Source organism: Apis mellifera, linkage group LG1 (assembly GCF_003254395.2).
Source record: "Apis mellifera strain DH4 linkage group LG1, Amel_HAv3.1, whole genome shotgun sequence".
In the NCBI taxonomy this organism is placed as follows: Eukaryota; Metazoa; Arthropoda; class Insecta; order Hymenoptera; family Apidae; genus Apis; species Apis mellifera.
Genome location: NC_037638.1, coordinates 6,504,577 through 6,521,055, shown reverse-complemented (window position 1 = coordinate 6,521,055; position 16,479 = coordinate 6,504,577). Strand labels below are relative to the sequence as shown.

Sequence of the window (16,479 nt, the reverse complement as noted above, 5' to 3'; positions counted from 1 at the left end):
GAAGTATTTTCTGTTACATATGAATCAGCTGTTATCACCTGTTGTGTTGAGATATATATCGAAACGTACACAGGCTATAATAAGATTATTTTCTATGTAAAATAAATCAATCGTAAAATACAATAATGCAATTATTATAATTGTTTAATGATTTATAACAATAAAGAAATTAAAAACAATTAATGTGAAAGTGGATTTTAAACATTTATTTGAATAATAGAAAATAGAAAAATTTATCCATATATAAATTTAATAATTCATTATATATTTAAATTATAATAAATTATTAATATTTTAAAAATATATTAAAATTTTATATCGAATCTTAACAAAAAGTATGTATGCATAAGCGTTATTAATAATATTTTTTATTTCAAATCTCAAATCTTTAAATCTTAATTATCATTTGAAAATAATTTTAACTTATACATGTAAAAAAATATTAAATATGAATAATTTTTTATACTTAACAAAAATTTATAAAATCAAAATATTAAATTTGAAATAGTTTCTATAATAGATTTTAAATAAATATTTTGTTTAATTTGTACATTATCATTAGGATAATGATTCTAATAGATTAAGAAATATTTAAATTACAACATTCAACTAATTCAACATTAAATTATGTACATTTTAAATTTCTTTTAAATTACTTAAATTTTTTGATAGTAATAAAAATTTCCGTAACGTGGCAGCACATATGCACTTAAAATGTCCAACTGTTTCCGGCTGTAAAAGGAGTAATGTAGACTTTATATTTTGAAGCATAGTATTACAATTTCTTTAGTATTTACATGTGATTATTATTAAAATCATTATAAATATTGTAAAATTAACTAAATATAGATATGAGTATATTCAGTTTTAATTGCATACAGATGTGAATGATAAAAACTCTTTAACAAAATATGTGTACGAACAGTAACGTCTTTCCATCTTGACAATATAATATAATATAAATAAAGGTAAATATAATTTCAAAAGAATTTTTCATTTAAAAAAATGTTCATATTTATTTAGTATATGAAAGTGGTCCTTTTTTAATTTTTTAATTTTTATTTTTTGACGTTAAAAATGTTTAGAATATATTTTTTTCATGATGCAAATTACGTCATTTCATTATATATTTAAATTTTTTGCACAATTTTATTTATTATTTATTATATTGTTTGTTTATTTTAAAATTAACTTAAATATTATATTTTTTTGATTTAAAGAATTTTTGATTTGAGGTTAACTTTTTCATTTTTTCATTAAATATTTATATGTCATATATCAATACAATTATTTAAAATTTTGGATTTTAAATTATTTTATAGTAATTATTTTTATTTTATTATTGTTTTTTATATTTAATAAATATAATAAATAATATAAAATAATATATTCATTATTTTATATTAAAATTATAATATAAATTTAAAAACATAAAAAAATTATATGTTGTACTATTAAAAAATATTTCTTAATAATATAACAGAATTAATATATATATAATGCATTTAAATATATTCATCGATAAAAATTAATTTATTATTCATTGATTTATATGCAATAATTATTTATTAATAATTATTTGTTAATATTAATTATAATATTATTTTTTTCATTTTTCTTCATTTGAAAATTTATATAAGATATCATTTCATGTTCAAGTGCTGTGTTGTAAGAATTAAATATGCCACAAGGTAACCAGAATGTTAATTCTGACATTCAGTATCTATACATATGGATAATACAATTAGTTTACCTTATTCAAGCTTTCATCCAATTAGTCTGTGAAAATGAGAGCACTGGGTGACACATTGTCTGGCCACTTTATAGAAACTTTCACTGCCATTGATTTCATAATTTCTTATTTATAAAACTTTAAGTCTATTTTGCATAAATTATAATGAAGTGGTTTTTATTGTTATTAATACTACAGTTTATAATGTGGAGTGCATCAGAAGAACCACCAGGAACAATGGAAGGAGATGCACCTGAATCTATGCTACATGCTAAAGAAAAATGTGAACAAAATAAAAGTCAGTTGGAATCTTTGAAAGAAATTATGTTGAAAAATAAACAAAGTTTAAAAAAGAAAGAAGAGGAAGTTCAGGTAATAAATATTAATTTATAAAAGTTCAATGAAAAAAATTTGACTATTTTACTAAAAAAATTATAATATTTAAATTTAGGAATATGCAAGAAGACTTTCTAAAATTAAATCTAGAGCTAAGTTATCACGTCGAAATAGAGAAGGAAATTTGCCTTCTAAAGATATAGCTCGTATATCTGAGACTGCTTTAACAGATACACCTGAAGAAAATATTGATGATATTAGTCAAGCAAAAACTGCAAAAGCAAAGTCTACTTTACTCCAAAAAAAGCTAGCAGAGAATAGAAAGGCTTTTGAACAACGTAATAAAGAAATAAGTGAAACTAAACGAGCAGTTGAAGAAAAAGTAGAAGCTATTAGGCAACAATTAGAAGAAAAAGATGTGACAGTAATGGCTTTTCAAAAGGATCAAATATCTATTACAGCTGTAAAACCAGTCATGATTACTTCTGATGTTAGCAATTAATTTTTAAAATTCTTTGTTAATATTTTTATTACAGTATAAGTAATTATATTTAATAATTAATATTTTCATTATAGATCATGTCACCAATTCAAATAGAAAGTATTCAAGAAAAAGAAAGTAAAATTACAGAACTTAATAATAAAATTTTGGAGCTTGAAGCTACAATTATGGATCTTCAAGAAAACTTAAAAGAAAAAGATTCTGTTATTGAATCTAAGACAAAGGCAGTTACCCTTATGTCTGCAGATCTTTCAAAAAGGGGTAAAACGACGTTAGACACTCTAGAAGATACGAAAGACGAAATGCGAACAATGCAAGAACATTTCGTACTTTTAGAGACATCTTTGAAAAATAAAAACGAAAATCTCTTAATGCAATTGCAAGAAAGAGATGATAAAATTGTAGAACTAGAAGATTCAGTTGACCGGTAATTTTATAAGCTTTTTAAAATTTTATTTATTATCTTAATTTTTAATATTTCATTTTTCGATTGATATATATTTATTTTTTATTTATTTTTATTTAGATTTAGAAAACAGATTAATGAGCAAAAATTATCTGAGACTGCCAGTGTCGATTTTTCTCGTTCTACCATGGATACTTTGGTAGAAACTAAAGAAGCTATGAAATCAATGCAAGAAAATTTTGTACTCATGGAATCTTCACTTAAAGCGAAAAACGACAATTTGCTGGAACAATTAAAAGATTATGAATTAAAATTAGCAGAAGCTAATGAACGAGTGTTTAAACTCGAATCTGGTATAGGAATAGTCAGAGATCCAACTGTTGATGAGTTGCAATTCAAATTAGAAAAATTGGAACATAATAATAAACAATTGCAAGATGAAAAATATGAATTACAAAAAAGCGTTGCAGAATTACAAGATAAAATTGTAAATATATCTATGCATGGTAATGGTGCAATAGTAGAAAAAGATAATAGAATAATTGAACTTGAAAATTTAGTAGAAGAGTTAAAACAATCTAATAAATTTCTTGAAGAAGAATCTAAAGCAGAATTACAAAAACAAGTAGCAGATTTAACTTTAAAAAATGAAGAGTATTCAAATAAAATAACTGATCTTGAAAACTTTGTTCATAAACTTGAAGAAGAAAAAAATGAAATTGCGGCGAAGTTACCAGAAGAGGGTATTATTAAAGAAGATGAAAAAGTGGCAAAACTTACTAAGGAATTAGAAGAATTAAATAAAAATATGATCAAAATTAAAGCAAAACATAAAAGTAAAATAAAAAGTTTACAACAACAGTTGGAAAATTTTAAAAAGGCAAGATTTGTTAATATTATTATTTATAAGATGAAAAATTTATTATTAATGCTTTTTAATTAATTTTCGTTTGAAAGCATAAATAATTATTAAATTATAACAGTAGTAAAATATATATAAAATTATATATAATTTTGTGATTTAGATATCTGATACAAATGCGGAACTTGTCAGGTTGGGGAATCAAGTGGCATTATTAGAGGAGGAGAAAGGTAACCTTCAGCTGAGTCTGGTAGACTTTGACGAGCTTAAAGGTAGGAACCAGGACAGAAATTCTGTCATTGATGTTTCCATTGTTCTAGTTATGTTATTCATTGTACGTGCAATGCATTGTCTGTTTATATATATTATTCTTAAAGTAATTATTCACAATCCTGTTTTCCTGGTTGCGGAGAAATTTCAATTTATTTATGTACATAAATATACATGTACATATTTAATAATATATAAAAGAGATTTTTATTAAATATTTTAATAATTGATTTTTATCAATATATAAAATAAATTGTTAATATCTTTTTTATTATTACTTTCTCTATATATGAAAAATATTGATATTGAGAAAATTATAATTATGCTAATTTTTGGTGATGGAATCTTTTTACTTGATTAGTTAGATATTCGTTCTAAATCAAAATATTTATTGAGTATTATAATATACTAATCAATTATATTAAATTTACTATTTTAACATAACATGGTACCTACTTTACTTGTCAAAGTTTGCTACACTCTGATATAAAATTAAATATATTTTATTAGCAGATATTTATATTTTGTATTTTTTTACATTTTAATATTACTTAATATTGCATGAACAGTTAAAAAGACTTTTGCTATTTTTCTTTTAAATCTTTTGCCTTATATAATTGGTACATTATTGGTATCATATGAAACGATTTTATTACATGATTTACAACATAAATATTATTTAGATATATAACAAATAAATTAATGAGTATATTAATAAACAAAAAAAATAAATTATATTTGCTTTGGGAATCTGCTTGCTGAATTAATTGATTTTATATATTAATCATGCTTTTTGCAAGATAAATTAATCCTTGAACAAACATAATTATAAAAAAAAAAGCTTGTTAAATATAAATTTATTTGTAACATTTAAGTTTTGCTTGCTTTTGCATTTATTATCAATTAATATCAATTATACATACATCATTGGCATGTTGTACGGTTTGCATAGCCTCAGCAGGAGATTGGCAAGAACGTGTTGTTGATCTTGAAAGTAAAGTTTCTGCTCAAACGAAAGAAATTGAAATGCAAATTGAAGCCATTGCTACTCTAGAGAATCAAAAATTGGATCTTTTGCAAGGTAATTTATGTATCTTTTTTTTTTTTTTTTTTTTTGTATTATATGTTTTTATATGTGAAATTAATATTGAATTTCAAATTAGAAAAAAATTTTTTTAAACAAAAAAAAAATGAAGTTAATTATTCAACAAATATATAATCTTTATTTCAGAGCTTCATATGGCGAAACAAGAAATCTCGTCTTTAGAAGCGGAAAATGCAGAATCTGAGAATCTTAGAGTAACTGCAGAAATAAAAGTCGTTGATCTTGAAGAACAATTAGAAGCTATTCATAGAATGCAAAATGAAAGTAAATTAGAATCTTCATCAGAGGTTAATTCTGCAGAGTTAATTAAACAAGTGGAAACTTTAACGCAAGAAAATACTGAATTATATAATAGAATATCGAAATTTGAAGAAAAAGGAACATCTGATACCGGATCTACTGAATCATTTGAAGCTATACAAGAATTAGATAAAACTGATTTGTTGAAAAAAATCGAAGATTTAACACAGAAAAATAACGAATTAACTCTTAAATTGAATAAACTTCAAGAAAAAGAAAATGCTGATTCCATCGAATCTATGAATAACATTGATAAAAATGAATTATTAAAGAAAATTGATCAATTAACACAAGAAAATACTGATTTAACAATGAAATTGAGTAGAGTGGAAGAAAAAGGATCCTCAGATACGGGTTCGACAGAATCTTTTGAACGAATACCAGAAAATAATGAGAGTATGACAAAAATTGAGCTTCTTACACAAGAAAATAGCGAACTTGTAATTAAACTTACAAAACTTGAGGAACAATTAGAATATATAGAATCTAAATCAGATATTGATTTGAAGTTAAAGATTGATACTTTGGAGCAAGAAAATGATAATCAATCTATAGAATTATCAAAACTTAAAATTCAATTAATGGATTTCATTGAAGAAAATAATAGATTGCATAAAGAAATTGAAATGTTATCTATAAACAATACTGATTTAACTATTGAGCCACATAAATTAGAAATTGAAACTAAACAATCAGAAGAGTCTGAAATATCGAAAAGGGATGTTGATTTTAAAACACAAGTTAACATATTAATGGAAGAGAAAGATCTTTTACAAAAAGAAGTAAAAGAATTACGTAATTCATTGGAACAGTGGCACGAGAAAAATCAGGATCTTCAAATCAATGATTTGAGAACTAAAATAGAAGAATTGTTGAGAGAAAACGAAGAAGTAGTTACGAAAATGTCAGAACTTAAAACCTCTAATCAAAAATTAGAAGAAAATGTGATAAAAATTACACAAGAAAAAGAAGAATTAAATTTAAAACTTAATCAAATGTTGGATTCTAATAACGAGACTTTAAAACTTACCGAAAAATTAGATAAATTGAATCTTGAAAAGCAGAATATTCAGGAGAAAAAACAACTCGATGAACAAATTGATATTCCTTTAGAAAAATCTGATCAAGAATTACTTAAAACACCACAATTAGATGAACCTTTATCACAGCAAACAGAATCGACGATCGTTGCTTCTTTGGAACAGGAGATAGAAAAATGTAAAAATTTGATCGCAGAACAAACAGGTCTGATCGAAGAAATGAAAATAAAATTAGTAAACAAGGAAAAGGAATTAGAAGAGAAAAGTCAACAGATTGTGGATTGTGAAAGATCTGGAAAGAAAGTTGAAACTTTGGAAAATGAATTGAGAGAAATGTTTAGTACTATAGAAGAATGGAGATACAAGTGCAATGAAATGGAAGAAAAAATGGAGAAATTGGAAGTGGGAAAAGCTTCGATCGAGGAGAAATTTAGAATATTGCAAAACGAGAATAAAATATTATTGGAAGAAAATAAAGAGAAAGACGCGGAAACTGTATTACTGAAAAAACAATTGCAGGATACAACGGTGACATTTGAATCAAAGCTTGAAAGACAAATTTCAATAATATCTGAAAAAGAAAATGAAATTATCAGATTGAAAGAAACTATCGAGGAGAAAGATCAAGAATTACAGGCGAAATATACGGAACTCCAAAATAAAATGATTACGATAGACAGTTTGCAAGATGAATTTAACAATTGTAAAATGTTAATCCAAGAGAAGGATACTTCAATAACATCGATGACCAACGAAGTTGCAAATCTCAACAATCTAGTAAAAAGCAAAGAGGAAGAAATATATTCTTTGAGGAAAAATATTACCGAATTGAGTGATAAACTGGAACAGTCGATACCTGTGAAAGATTATAACGATTTGATGGAAAAATTGAAGGATAAAAATATGATTGTCGACGAGTTAGAGTGCAGAATTAATGCGACCACGAAAGAAAACAGTAATTTATCCGAAAAAGTGAAAAATTTGTCGCAGCAAAATAACGATATTCAAAATCAATTAACGGAGAAGCAACGGGAACTCGTTGATTTAATAACAACGAAAGATCACTTAGAAGCTGAAATTGTTGAAACGAAAGACGAGAAAGGTGAAGTTGAAAGGCGGGTCTGGGAATTACAGACCATTATAGACAACAACACAAAGTTTGTCAATGATCTGCAAACGGAATTGAGGAGCAATTATAAGCAGATGGAACAGTTAAAATCGAAGCACGCGGAGGACGCCCAACTGCAAAACCAGAGACTCGAAACCGTGATCGAGGAATTGACCGCGAAAATGCGGGAATGCGAGATATTGAAGGAGGAATTGGAACAGAAAGAGAGATTAATCGGGCGCAACGTGACCGAGGAAGCGAAGGTTGCTCTGGAATCCAAGGTTGCCGATTTGGAGAAGAGGTTGAAAGATTCCGAGGAGAAGGTGCAGTTGCAATTGGAAAAGATGAAGAAGATAGCGGCCAATCTGAAGAAGAAAACTGCCGTGTGCCAGGAGCTCGAGACCAGGGTGGCCGAGCTCGAAGAGAAATGGACGACCGAAAAGGACGAGAAAGAGGCGAAGAACAAGCAGATCCAAGACGTGGAGATAACGATCCGCGAGAAAGACAATAGGATAGCCGATCTCGAGGAGAAGCTAGCCCAATCTAGAAACGAGTCCTCCCAAGCGTCCAAGAATATAGAGAGGTTGACCACGGATTCGTCCAACTTGAAGGAGAAGATGACCTCGCTCACCCAACAAATCGCAGAGATGGAGGAGGAGATTGTCAAGTTGAGGGTGGACCTCGAGTCTTCCACGACAGATCTCACATTGGAGAAGGAAAGTAGGCAGCTTGTATCGTCGGAGTACGAATCTTACAGGCGGCAAGTTGTCCAGGAGAACGAGCGCAGGCAGTTGGAATTGGACGAGATGAAGGAGAAGGCCAGGGAGCTTAGCGTGAGGATGCAAGTTATGGAGGCTGAGTACGTGGAGCACCTTACCTTGATCAACGATCTCAAGGCAGAGAACGGCCTCCTGTTGTCCAAGCAAGCGCATATAAACGAGAAACTGGAGACGGTCGAGAAAGAATCGGAGGAGAGACGATTGTTGCTCGAGCAGTTGGAGAAAGCGAGGGTGGCCATCAACACCCGGGCGGAGGCCACTCAGACCCAAGGAGAGGAGGAGATGGCGAACGAGGACGAGGAGAAAACGAGCGGAGCTCTGCAACACTGCACCCATTGCGAGCAATGCCAGACATTGGTCCAAGCGTTGGAAGCTAAGTTGCAAGAGAGGGAGGCCGAGATAGAGAATTTGGACAACGAGTTGGCCAACTCGATTGGCAATTTTGTTCAGATGAGGGAGTCCTTAAGGTTCAACGATCTGATGAATCAGACAGGTATGAGGAACAGGACGCTGGAGGATCCGTACAACGATCTTTTGTTCCAGTACAACTCGTTGGCGTCGAGTCACGAGGAGGTGAAGGTGAATTTGGAGAAAGCATCGAGGGAGAACGAGGAATTGAGGGGGACGGTTGACCAATTGCGTGTCACCAACGACACGTTCCAAGAGAGGATAACGACGTTGGAAAACGTGGACGCGTTGAATTCTGACCTGGTTAAGAAGTGGGAGGAACGGGAGCGAGAGTTGTTGAACGCTCGGCAGGAGTTGGAAATTGTTCAGAGGCGCGGGGACGAGTTGGAACGGCGTTTGAACGCCCAGGCGGAGTCTCTTAAATCCGTGGAGGCGCGGAGAGAGGCGGCGGAGAAATCGTTGCGAGATACGAAGGAGAGTTTGGAACGGGAGATCGAGTCTCTGAGAATGGACAAGGACTCGAGCGAGAGGAAGATGAAAGATCTGGAGACGGAGTTGGACGCGTGGAGGAGCAGGGAGAGCTTCGATGCACCTCCTCGGGACAACGCCCCCCAGTTGTTCGACGCCTCGAGAATCTTCGGCAGCGCGCCATCCCCGCTCGATTCCGAGCCTCTGGCCGACAGGGAGGAGGTGAAGAGATTGCGCTCCTTGCTGGAGGAGAGGGAGGCGCAATGCTCGAATCTGACCCAGGAGGTGTATCAGTTGCAGGGGACGTTGAGCGAGGAGAGGAGACTGATCGAGGGGTTGAAAGCCTCGCAAAAGGAACTGAGCACCAATTTGGAGATGGCGGAACGATCGGTGGCCGAGAAGGAGAAACAAGTCGACTCGTTGGACGCCGAGTTGCGTAACTCGACCATTCGAATGGAGGATGAGCTGAGGGAGTCGTTGTCGGCCAAGGACGAGCAATTGAAGGAGTTAAACGCGAAATTGGATTCCGTGAAAGAGACGTTGGAGGAGGCGCTCGTTGAACGCGATCGGCAACACTCCCTCCTACGATCCTACGAATCGCAGATAAACGATCTGGAGATGGAATTGAGAAATTCCACCGACCTCGACGCGCTGCAGGATCTGGAGAAGCGTGTCCTTTCGCTCACGAAGGAGAGGGATTTGCTTCAGTTGCAGGTGAACGATTTGACAAGATCCATGGAGGAGTTGAAGGACTCGATCAACCGTGGGCGAAACTCGGAGATGGAGAAGGTTGGCCGAGAAAGGGACGAGGCTAGAGAAACTATAGCGAGTCTTAGCCGAGCGTTGGAGGAGGCCCGCGAACGGCAATCTGACAAAGCTACCGTTACAGATGACACGTCGACGAAGGAATCATTGGAGCGACGAGCCTCGAAAATCGAGGAGAGGAGCGTTTCTTTGGACGTTGGGGAAATGGAGAAAATTAACGTGGACGAGGAGATATGGGGTTGGAACACGGAGGACGCCCAATTGGACAGCGAACAAGCGATGGCGTCCACGATCTTGATCCCCAATACGGAGATTCAGTTGCGAGCCAAGGTGGATGATCTCCAGGATCAGGTCAAGGATTTGGAGAGGGAGAGGGCGAGGATGGGGGAGGAGAATAAGGCAGCTCAACTGAGGAACGCGAAAATGTTGAAGAAATTGAAGGAGTACAAGGCGCAGGCGGAGAGTCTGCAACAGCAATTGAAGATACAGAAAACGGCGGCCGATTTTTACGGATTGGACTCGGCCATCGAGGAGGAGTTGAAGTCGCAGATAGGCAAGTTGGAGAAGAATTTGAACGAGGTTAAGGAGGAGAGGAGGAACACGGTTGCCGAGAAGGAGGCGCTGATGAAACGGTTGGACGTTGTCGTCTCGGCGAACGAGAGATACATGGAGATGAAAGAGAGGCAGGACATGGACATGGAGGTACTGCGCATTCGAAACAAAGAATTGTCCGACAAGGTAGAAATTCTCGACAAACGTTTGCAGGATTCGACTTTTCGCCTCGTCGAGGATGATACCTCCAGTGAACAAAAAGTGGCCACGCAAGAACAAGCTTCCTCCGGCAGAGAGAAACGTTCCCTGCCCAAAGAGGCGGATCTCGAGAGTTTGTCGAAGAGGTACAAGGAGGAGATGGACGATCTCAAGGACGAGATGGAGGCGCTCGCGACCGAGAACGAGCAGCTGCAACACTTTCTAGAGGAGCAAAAGATTAAACTGTCCGCCCTAGAGTCGAAACGTAGCGCCGAGGAGGACGAGTCCATCCAGATAGTGGACGACTTGAACGGGAAAATTTCTGAATTGCAGGCGGTGTTGAGCAAATCTAGGGAGGAGTACGATCTGTTGAGGAAACAGTACGAGCAGAGCTTGATGGACGCTAACGATCAGGTGACAGCGATGAGGCAGAACGCGGATTACTTGAAAGAGGAGGCGTTCGAGAGGACGGCCAAACTGGAGATGGAGATAGTCGATTTGCGCCAACAGCTCGAAGCTTCGGAATTGAACGTCACGGAGTTGCGGAAGGGTTTGGAGGACGCTTTGAGGGAGAAGTCGAGCGTGGAGGAAAGATTGACGGATTTAACGGCGTCCACCGAGAAGCAAGTTTCTTCCTTGAACGCTTCCATGCTGGAGGTGACGGATCTCTTGAACACGAGGATCCAGGAGGTGGCGGATCTGAGGCAAGAGCTTCAAAAGCAGTACGTGGAGCACGAGGAGGCGAAAACGAGGTTGCAGAGTACTGTGAAAGAGTCGAATCGAGAATTGGACGAGAAGAGGCAAGAGATGGAGGATTTGAGGAGATCGTTCGCCGAGAGGGAGAAGGAATTCGTCGAACGGCAGAGCGTGGAAACGGTGAGCGCCCTCGTGAGCCAGGCCACTCAGGAATTGATGCAGAGGCACGCGATAGAAATCGAGGAGAGGGATAAACACGTGCGAAATCTTAACGAGAGATTGTCCGCGTTAGAAGCAACTGCGAACGAGTGTTTGCTCGAGAAACGGAACAACGTTGTTCAACTCGACGCAAGAATACAAGAATTGGAACTTTTGAGACGGGATTTGATGGAAAAGGAGTCGAGTTTGGCGTCTGTTCGAGAGGGATTCGCGTCGATGGAGAAACAATTGGCCCAGAGAGAGTTGGAGTTGTCAGAAAGGGAGGAAACGATTCGGAAATTGTCACTCGAGAATCAAAGATGCGTGGAAACTGTGGAGGAGCTGCGTAAACGTTTGAACGAGTCTGCAACGATCTCTGCCAATGTGAACGAGTATACGTTGCGTGTTCAGACTTTGGAACGGGAAGTGGAAAACATGAGATCACTGCTAGACGAGAAAGAGGCTATCTTGCGAAAGAACGTGGAGGAGGCGACAGAGTATAGAGAGATTATAGAAAAAAGTAGAATCGAATTGAGCGAACTTCGTATGGAGGTGCAGAAGGTGGAAGATTTGAAGAATGAACTGTTGGAGAAGGAGGAGCGAGTGAACAGTTTGAACTCGGAATTGGAAGCAACCCGTAAAGCTTTGGAGGAAACCAGGCAAAACTTGAACGAGAAGATGTCCCTTCTAGATCACAGTAATCGGTTGTTGAACGAAAGGCAAATGGAAATTGATAGATTGTCGAGTTTGCAACAGGATAGACGTAGCTCTGCCAACATGATAGACGGTTTACCCGTGTTCAGAATGGGCAACGGGGAGCAAAATTTACAGCATACCATAGACAATATGCAGGTTGAACTTGAGAGGAAGCAAGAGGAGATCGAGCATTTGAAATATATTCTGAACGAGAACACGTATCCGGGTATAATTCAAGAGATGCAGCAAAGGATCAATTGTCTGTACAATGAGAAGGCGGAGTTGGAATCGTCATTGGAGGTAATCAATGCAAGAGCCGAGGAAAAGGAGAAGCAAATCCATGCTTTGGAGCAAAGGATCGAGACACAGAGCCAGGAATTCGTCTCCAAAGAGGAGCTTCATTCCAGGGATCGAAGATCGATCCAGGAACAGGAACAAATTGTCAGGCTTCAGAACGAGTTGTACGCCAAGGAGCAAGAGATTAACGAACTCAAGTACATAGTAGCTGAAAAAGAGTCTCAGTTGTCCGTCCAGGCAAGCATGGAGCCTCAATCGGATGAATTTGAATTACGCGAGATGGTTCAAAGATTAACTGCTGAATTATACGGTAAGGAAGAGGAAGTTAAACATACGAAACTAACTATTGTCGAATTGCAGAGGGAAGTATCTCGCTTGCAAGAGTTTGAAAGATTTTCCGAGCAGACTAGAGAGGCTGTACAAAAGCTCAACGCGGAGAAGGAGCAGATTCGTTTGGAGGGTGAGGAATTTTTGGAGAGGAGGTTGAAAGAGAAGGAAATGGAAATCGATGAGATAAAGCGAAACTTAGCTATGGAGAATCAAAAAATCTTGGACGAGTTGTCGTTCAACAATAGAGACATTGAAAGTCTGAAGAGTCAGCTGACGGAGTTGTCCACGACTGAGCAAAGAACCAAAGATGAATTACGTCGGAGGGAGGAGGATCTGTTGCGGGTAAATTCTGATTTGGCGGAGAAGGAACGAAGATTGGCCGAACTGAGTATTACCAAAGACGCGGAGCTTCACAATTTGAAGATACAAATTTCTGAGAAGGACGCGCGCATAGAGGAACTCGTATCGTTGTACGAGGAGGGAGAGAAACGGTTTACCGAATTGAAGAATACTTTGTCGGCCAGAGAGATCGAAATCAATTCGTTGAAGACACTTTTAGAGGACAAAGTAAAGGAATATCAATTGATACAAAACGTTTTAAAAAAAGACGTATCCGTTCTGGATACTTCAACTAGTACAACCAACCCAAATACGGAAACCTCTGATGACAAGAGTAAAACGTCAACGTCGCAGGAATTAGATCTTGCGTTGTACATGCTTCATCAAAGAGACGTAAGATGCGAGGAATTGACGCACGAATTGATGCAGTTACTCGAGGAACGCGATACGTTGCAATTACGCCTCTCTAACGCGATCAGAGTTAATGAAGACTTGAGGAAAGGTACTTTAACGAATGTAGACCTCAGCCCGAAAATGGAGCCATCCACTTCTGGAGGCACCGTGGAACCAATTGTGGAACATCCTTCACCATCCAAGTCTGAGGGACCAGTCGAGATAGCCAAAGAAGCTATTGACGCACCGATTGGGGAAAACAAGGAAATCCTTGCCCAAAAGTATGTATTATTCACATCTTTTTTTATTTATATATTGATTGAAATTTTTCAATAACATTGATGTGATTTAGGAAGGAATGCTAATGATGAATGTTCAATAAATTTTTTTTTTTTTACAATAATTGTAATGTTCAAAAATATAATTTATTTTGATTTCTTCTTTTATTTAATTATAGAAATTATGGATTATTAAAGTGAAAAATTGTTATAATGAGAAACATGATAATTTCACAGATTGAGGAAATATTATTATTAGATTAATTCTTTTTTTTTTATTGTCAAAGGAAATAATAATAATATATTTTGTTTCTAGTATACCATTTTGTATATTCTTATCTTGTATAAACTTTTCATTTACTTTTTTGACGAATTTTGTTTTTTGATAGTTTCTTACAAAATAAGATTATTATTCAACAAAAGAATCTTCTAAAGTATGCTAATTAAAGGATTACGCATTTGTTTAGCCCCTAAGATTGCTTAGCGCGTAGCAGATCCGGAAACAAGCTTTCCAAGTTGATTCATCCTTTCCTCTGTAGCCCTGTACGATTTGTTAATGTTGTTCGAAGTTCTGCACCAATTAATCCGAACAAGATAAATTTTTTCATTTAAATATGAATTCTTTTCAAGAAACGAACGCGTTTTTTGGAGTTCCTGCTACTTCCAGAACGTTAGAGATTCAAAGGTTTGATGAACAAAATTTTCTTTTAGATCTCTTTTTCTATAATTATACCTACAATAAATATAATATGGAATAAAGAATAATAAAATAAATGAATAAAAATGAAAAAGGAAGCATAACAATTGTACTTTAACAGAGTTCAATTTGATATGTTCACGGATCAACTAGGTGTAAACATATAAGCTGTTTATAAGAGCTTTAAATACTTGGTGGTAGATTTGAAAGAATTAACTTATCATATTCCTTGGCAGAAAGACAGCAGTATTAAGACATATTGATCAGTATTATAGTAAGCTTCTTGTTCTATTGTATAAGCTAGTTTTCCCTTCAGGCTGTCACAACTGCAAACGGTGAGCCATTCAAAAGATGTGCGATTGAGGGATGAACGAGAGTTGAGACACACACAACAAATGTCTTTACTAGCACACAAAGACGTTTTAAGTACTTTACCCCCTGAAGCAGCTGCCAGACTCGTCAATGCAAATTACACACTCTGTATGTATCCTCAATTTTCATCTTATTCTTCAGAGTTTTATGTAATAGTATGTAGAAATACTTGGTTGGCTTTTGTAAGTGTTTTTTTGTTACATATTAAGCTTTTCAAATCTCAATTGAATAGAATATCTATTTAGTTTGAAAAAAAAAAAAGAAATTTTTACTTAGAAATTTTAAAATATGTTAATGCATAGATTGTAAATTTATTGATTTTGTATTTACAGCTAGGGATGTCCAGAGTCAATCGAGTGTTTTGTTAAATTGGCTATGGGGAAAAAGGTAAATATATGATTAATATTGATATAAAGATACTTGTATTAATAAAGAGAAATAATAACATTGAAATTTTCCTACAATTTTCTAAAATTCTAAAATTTTAATACGTACTTAAAAGATATTTTTAGTGAAGTATTATTTTAATGTGATGTTCAATTAAATTGCAGTACGCCAAAAGTGGTACATATGTGATGGAATACTAATGATGGTGAGGTGGACATTATCCTTGCCTTCTGGATACATTCCTGCCAAGTGCCAACTGCCGAGACTATTTCTGTAATTAAACTAAATCGAACAAGTCAAAAGTAATCGAAAATTTCGATTAATTCATTGATACATTGCGACGTGATTGAAAAATATGATTCACGTATTATTGTCGTACTTCTTTCAAAGGGTTCTAAAAAGTCGCTCCTCTTCAGAGAAGAAGAGAATGAGGAGAGGACTTAATTGTATTATAATCATTGTATAGTTGTCGTGTTTAGATAAATTGTAAACGAAACATTGCCTTGAAGAAATGTATATTTCAGTTATTTTATTAGCCATGAAATTGTTAATAGGGCGTAAGATGTTTCTTGAGTATCGAGATCTGATATTCGATACAAGTATATTTGTTCCGATAATAATTCTTTTTAATTATTGCAAATTTTTCTGTTTACCATTGTCTATTATTATCTATGATTTGTCAATTATTCAGTGTCACGAGTATTTCTATAAAATGTTATCGATTGAATCGAAAGAATAAATTTCTAACGAAATGTTGACAAATCATACGATGATTGAAACTTATTATATTAATTGTGAAAAAATGTTTTATCACTGGAAGTGCCGTAATTATTTGTTGCTTTTTAACTATGATGATTCGAACTTTCTATTTCCATGAAATATTTTGTACAGAAAAAAGAAAGCGTCGTTGAATAAATAAATTATGAAACAGAAGTATTCATTTATTAAAATAAAATTTTTATTGT

At 34.7% G+C, this 16,479-nt stretch overlaps 1 protein-coding gene across 8 annotated transcripts; it reads left to right on the top strand.

Moving 5' to 3' along the window:
- Positions 1-723: 723 nt before the first annotated feature.
- On the top strand, positions 724-16,447 carry LOC724634 (golgin subfamily B member 1). 8 transcript variants are annotated; one of them, XM_026446007.1, is made up of 11 exons: positions 724-968; positions 1,931-2,104; positions 2,184-2,558; positions 2,645-2,997; positions 3,097-3,856; positions 4,002-4,068; positions 5,061-5,189; positions 5,340-14,061; positions 15,060-15,235; positions 15,460-15,514; positions 15,679-16,447. In XM_026446007.1, the coding sequence occupies exons 2-11, from the start codon at positions 1,937-1,939 to the stop codon at positions 15,701-15,703; spliced, it is 10,830 nt and encodes a 3,609-aa protein (XP_026301792.1). In that variant the 5' UTR covers positions 724-968; positions 1,931-1,936; the 3' UTR covers positions 15,704-16,447. The 8 variants fall into 8 exon arrangements, 7 of the variants coding, with proteins under 7 accessions (XP_026301792.1, XP_026301790.1, XP_026301794.1 ...); XM_026446005.1 differs by having other exon boundaries at positions 4,002-4,110; XM_026446006.1 differs by lacking the exon at positions 724-968 and having other exon boundaries at positions 1,883-2,104; positions 4,002-4,110; positions 5,340-10,783; positions 10,847-14,061.
- Positions 16,448-16,479: the final 32 nt, after the last annotated feature.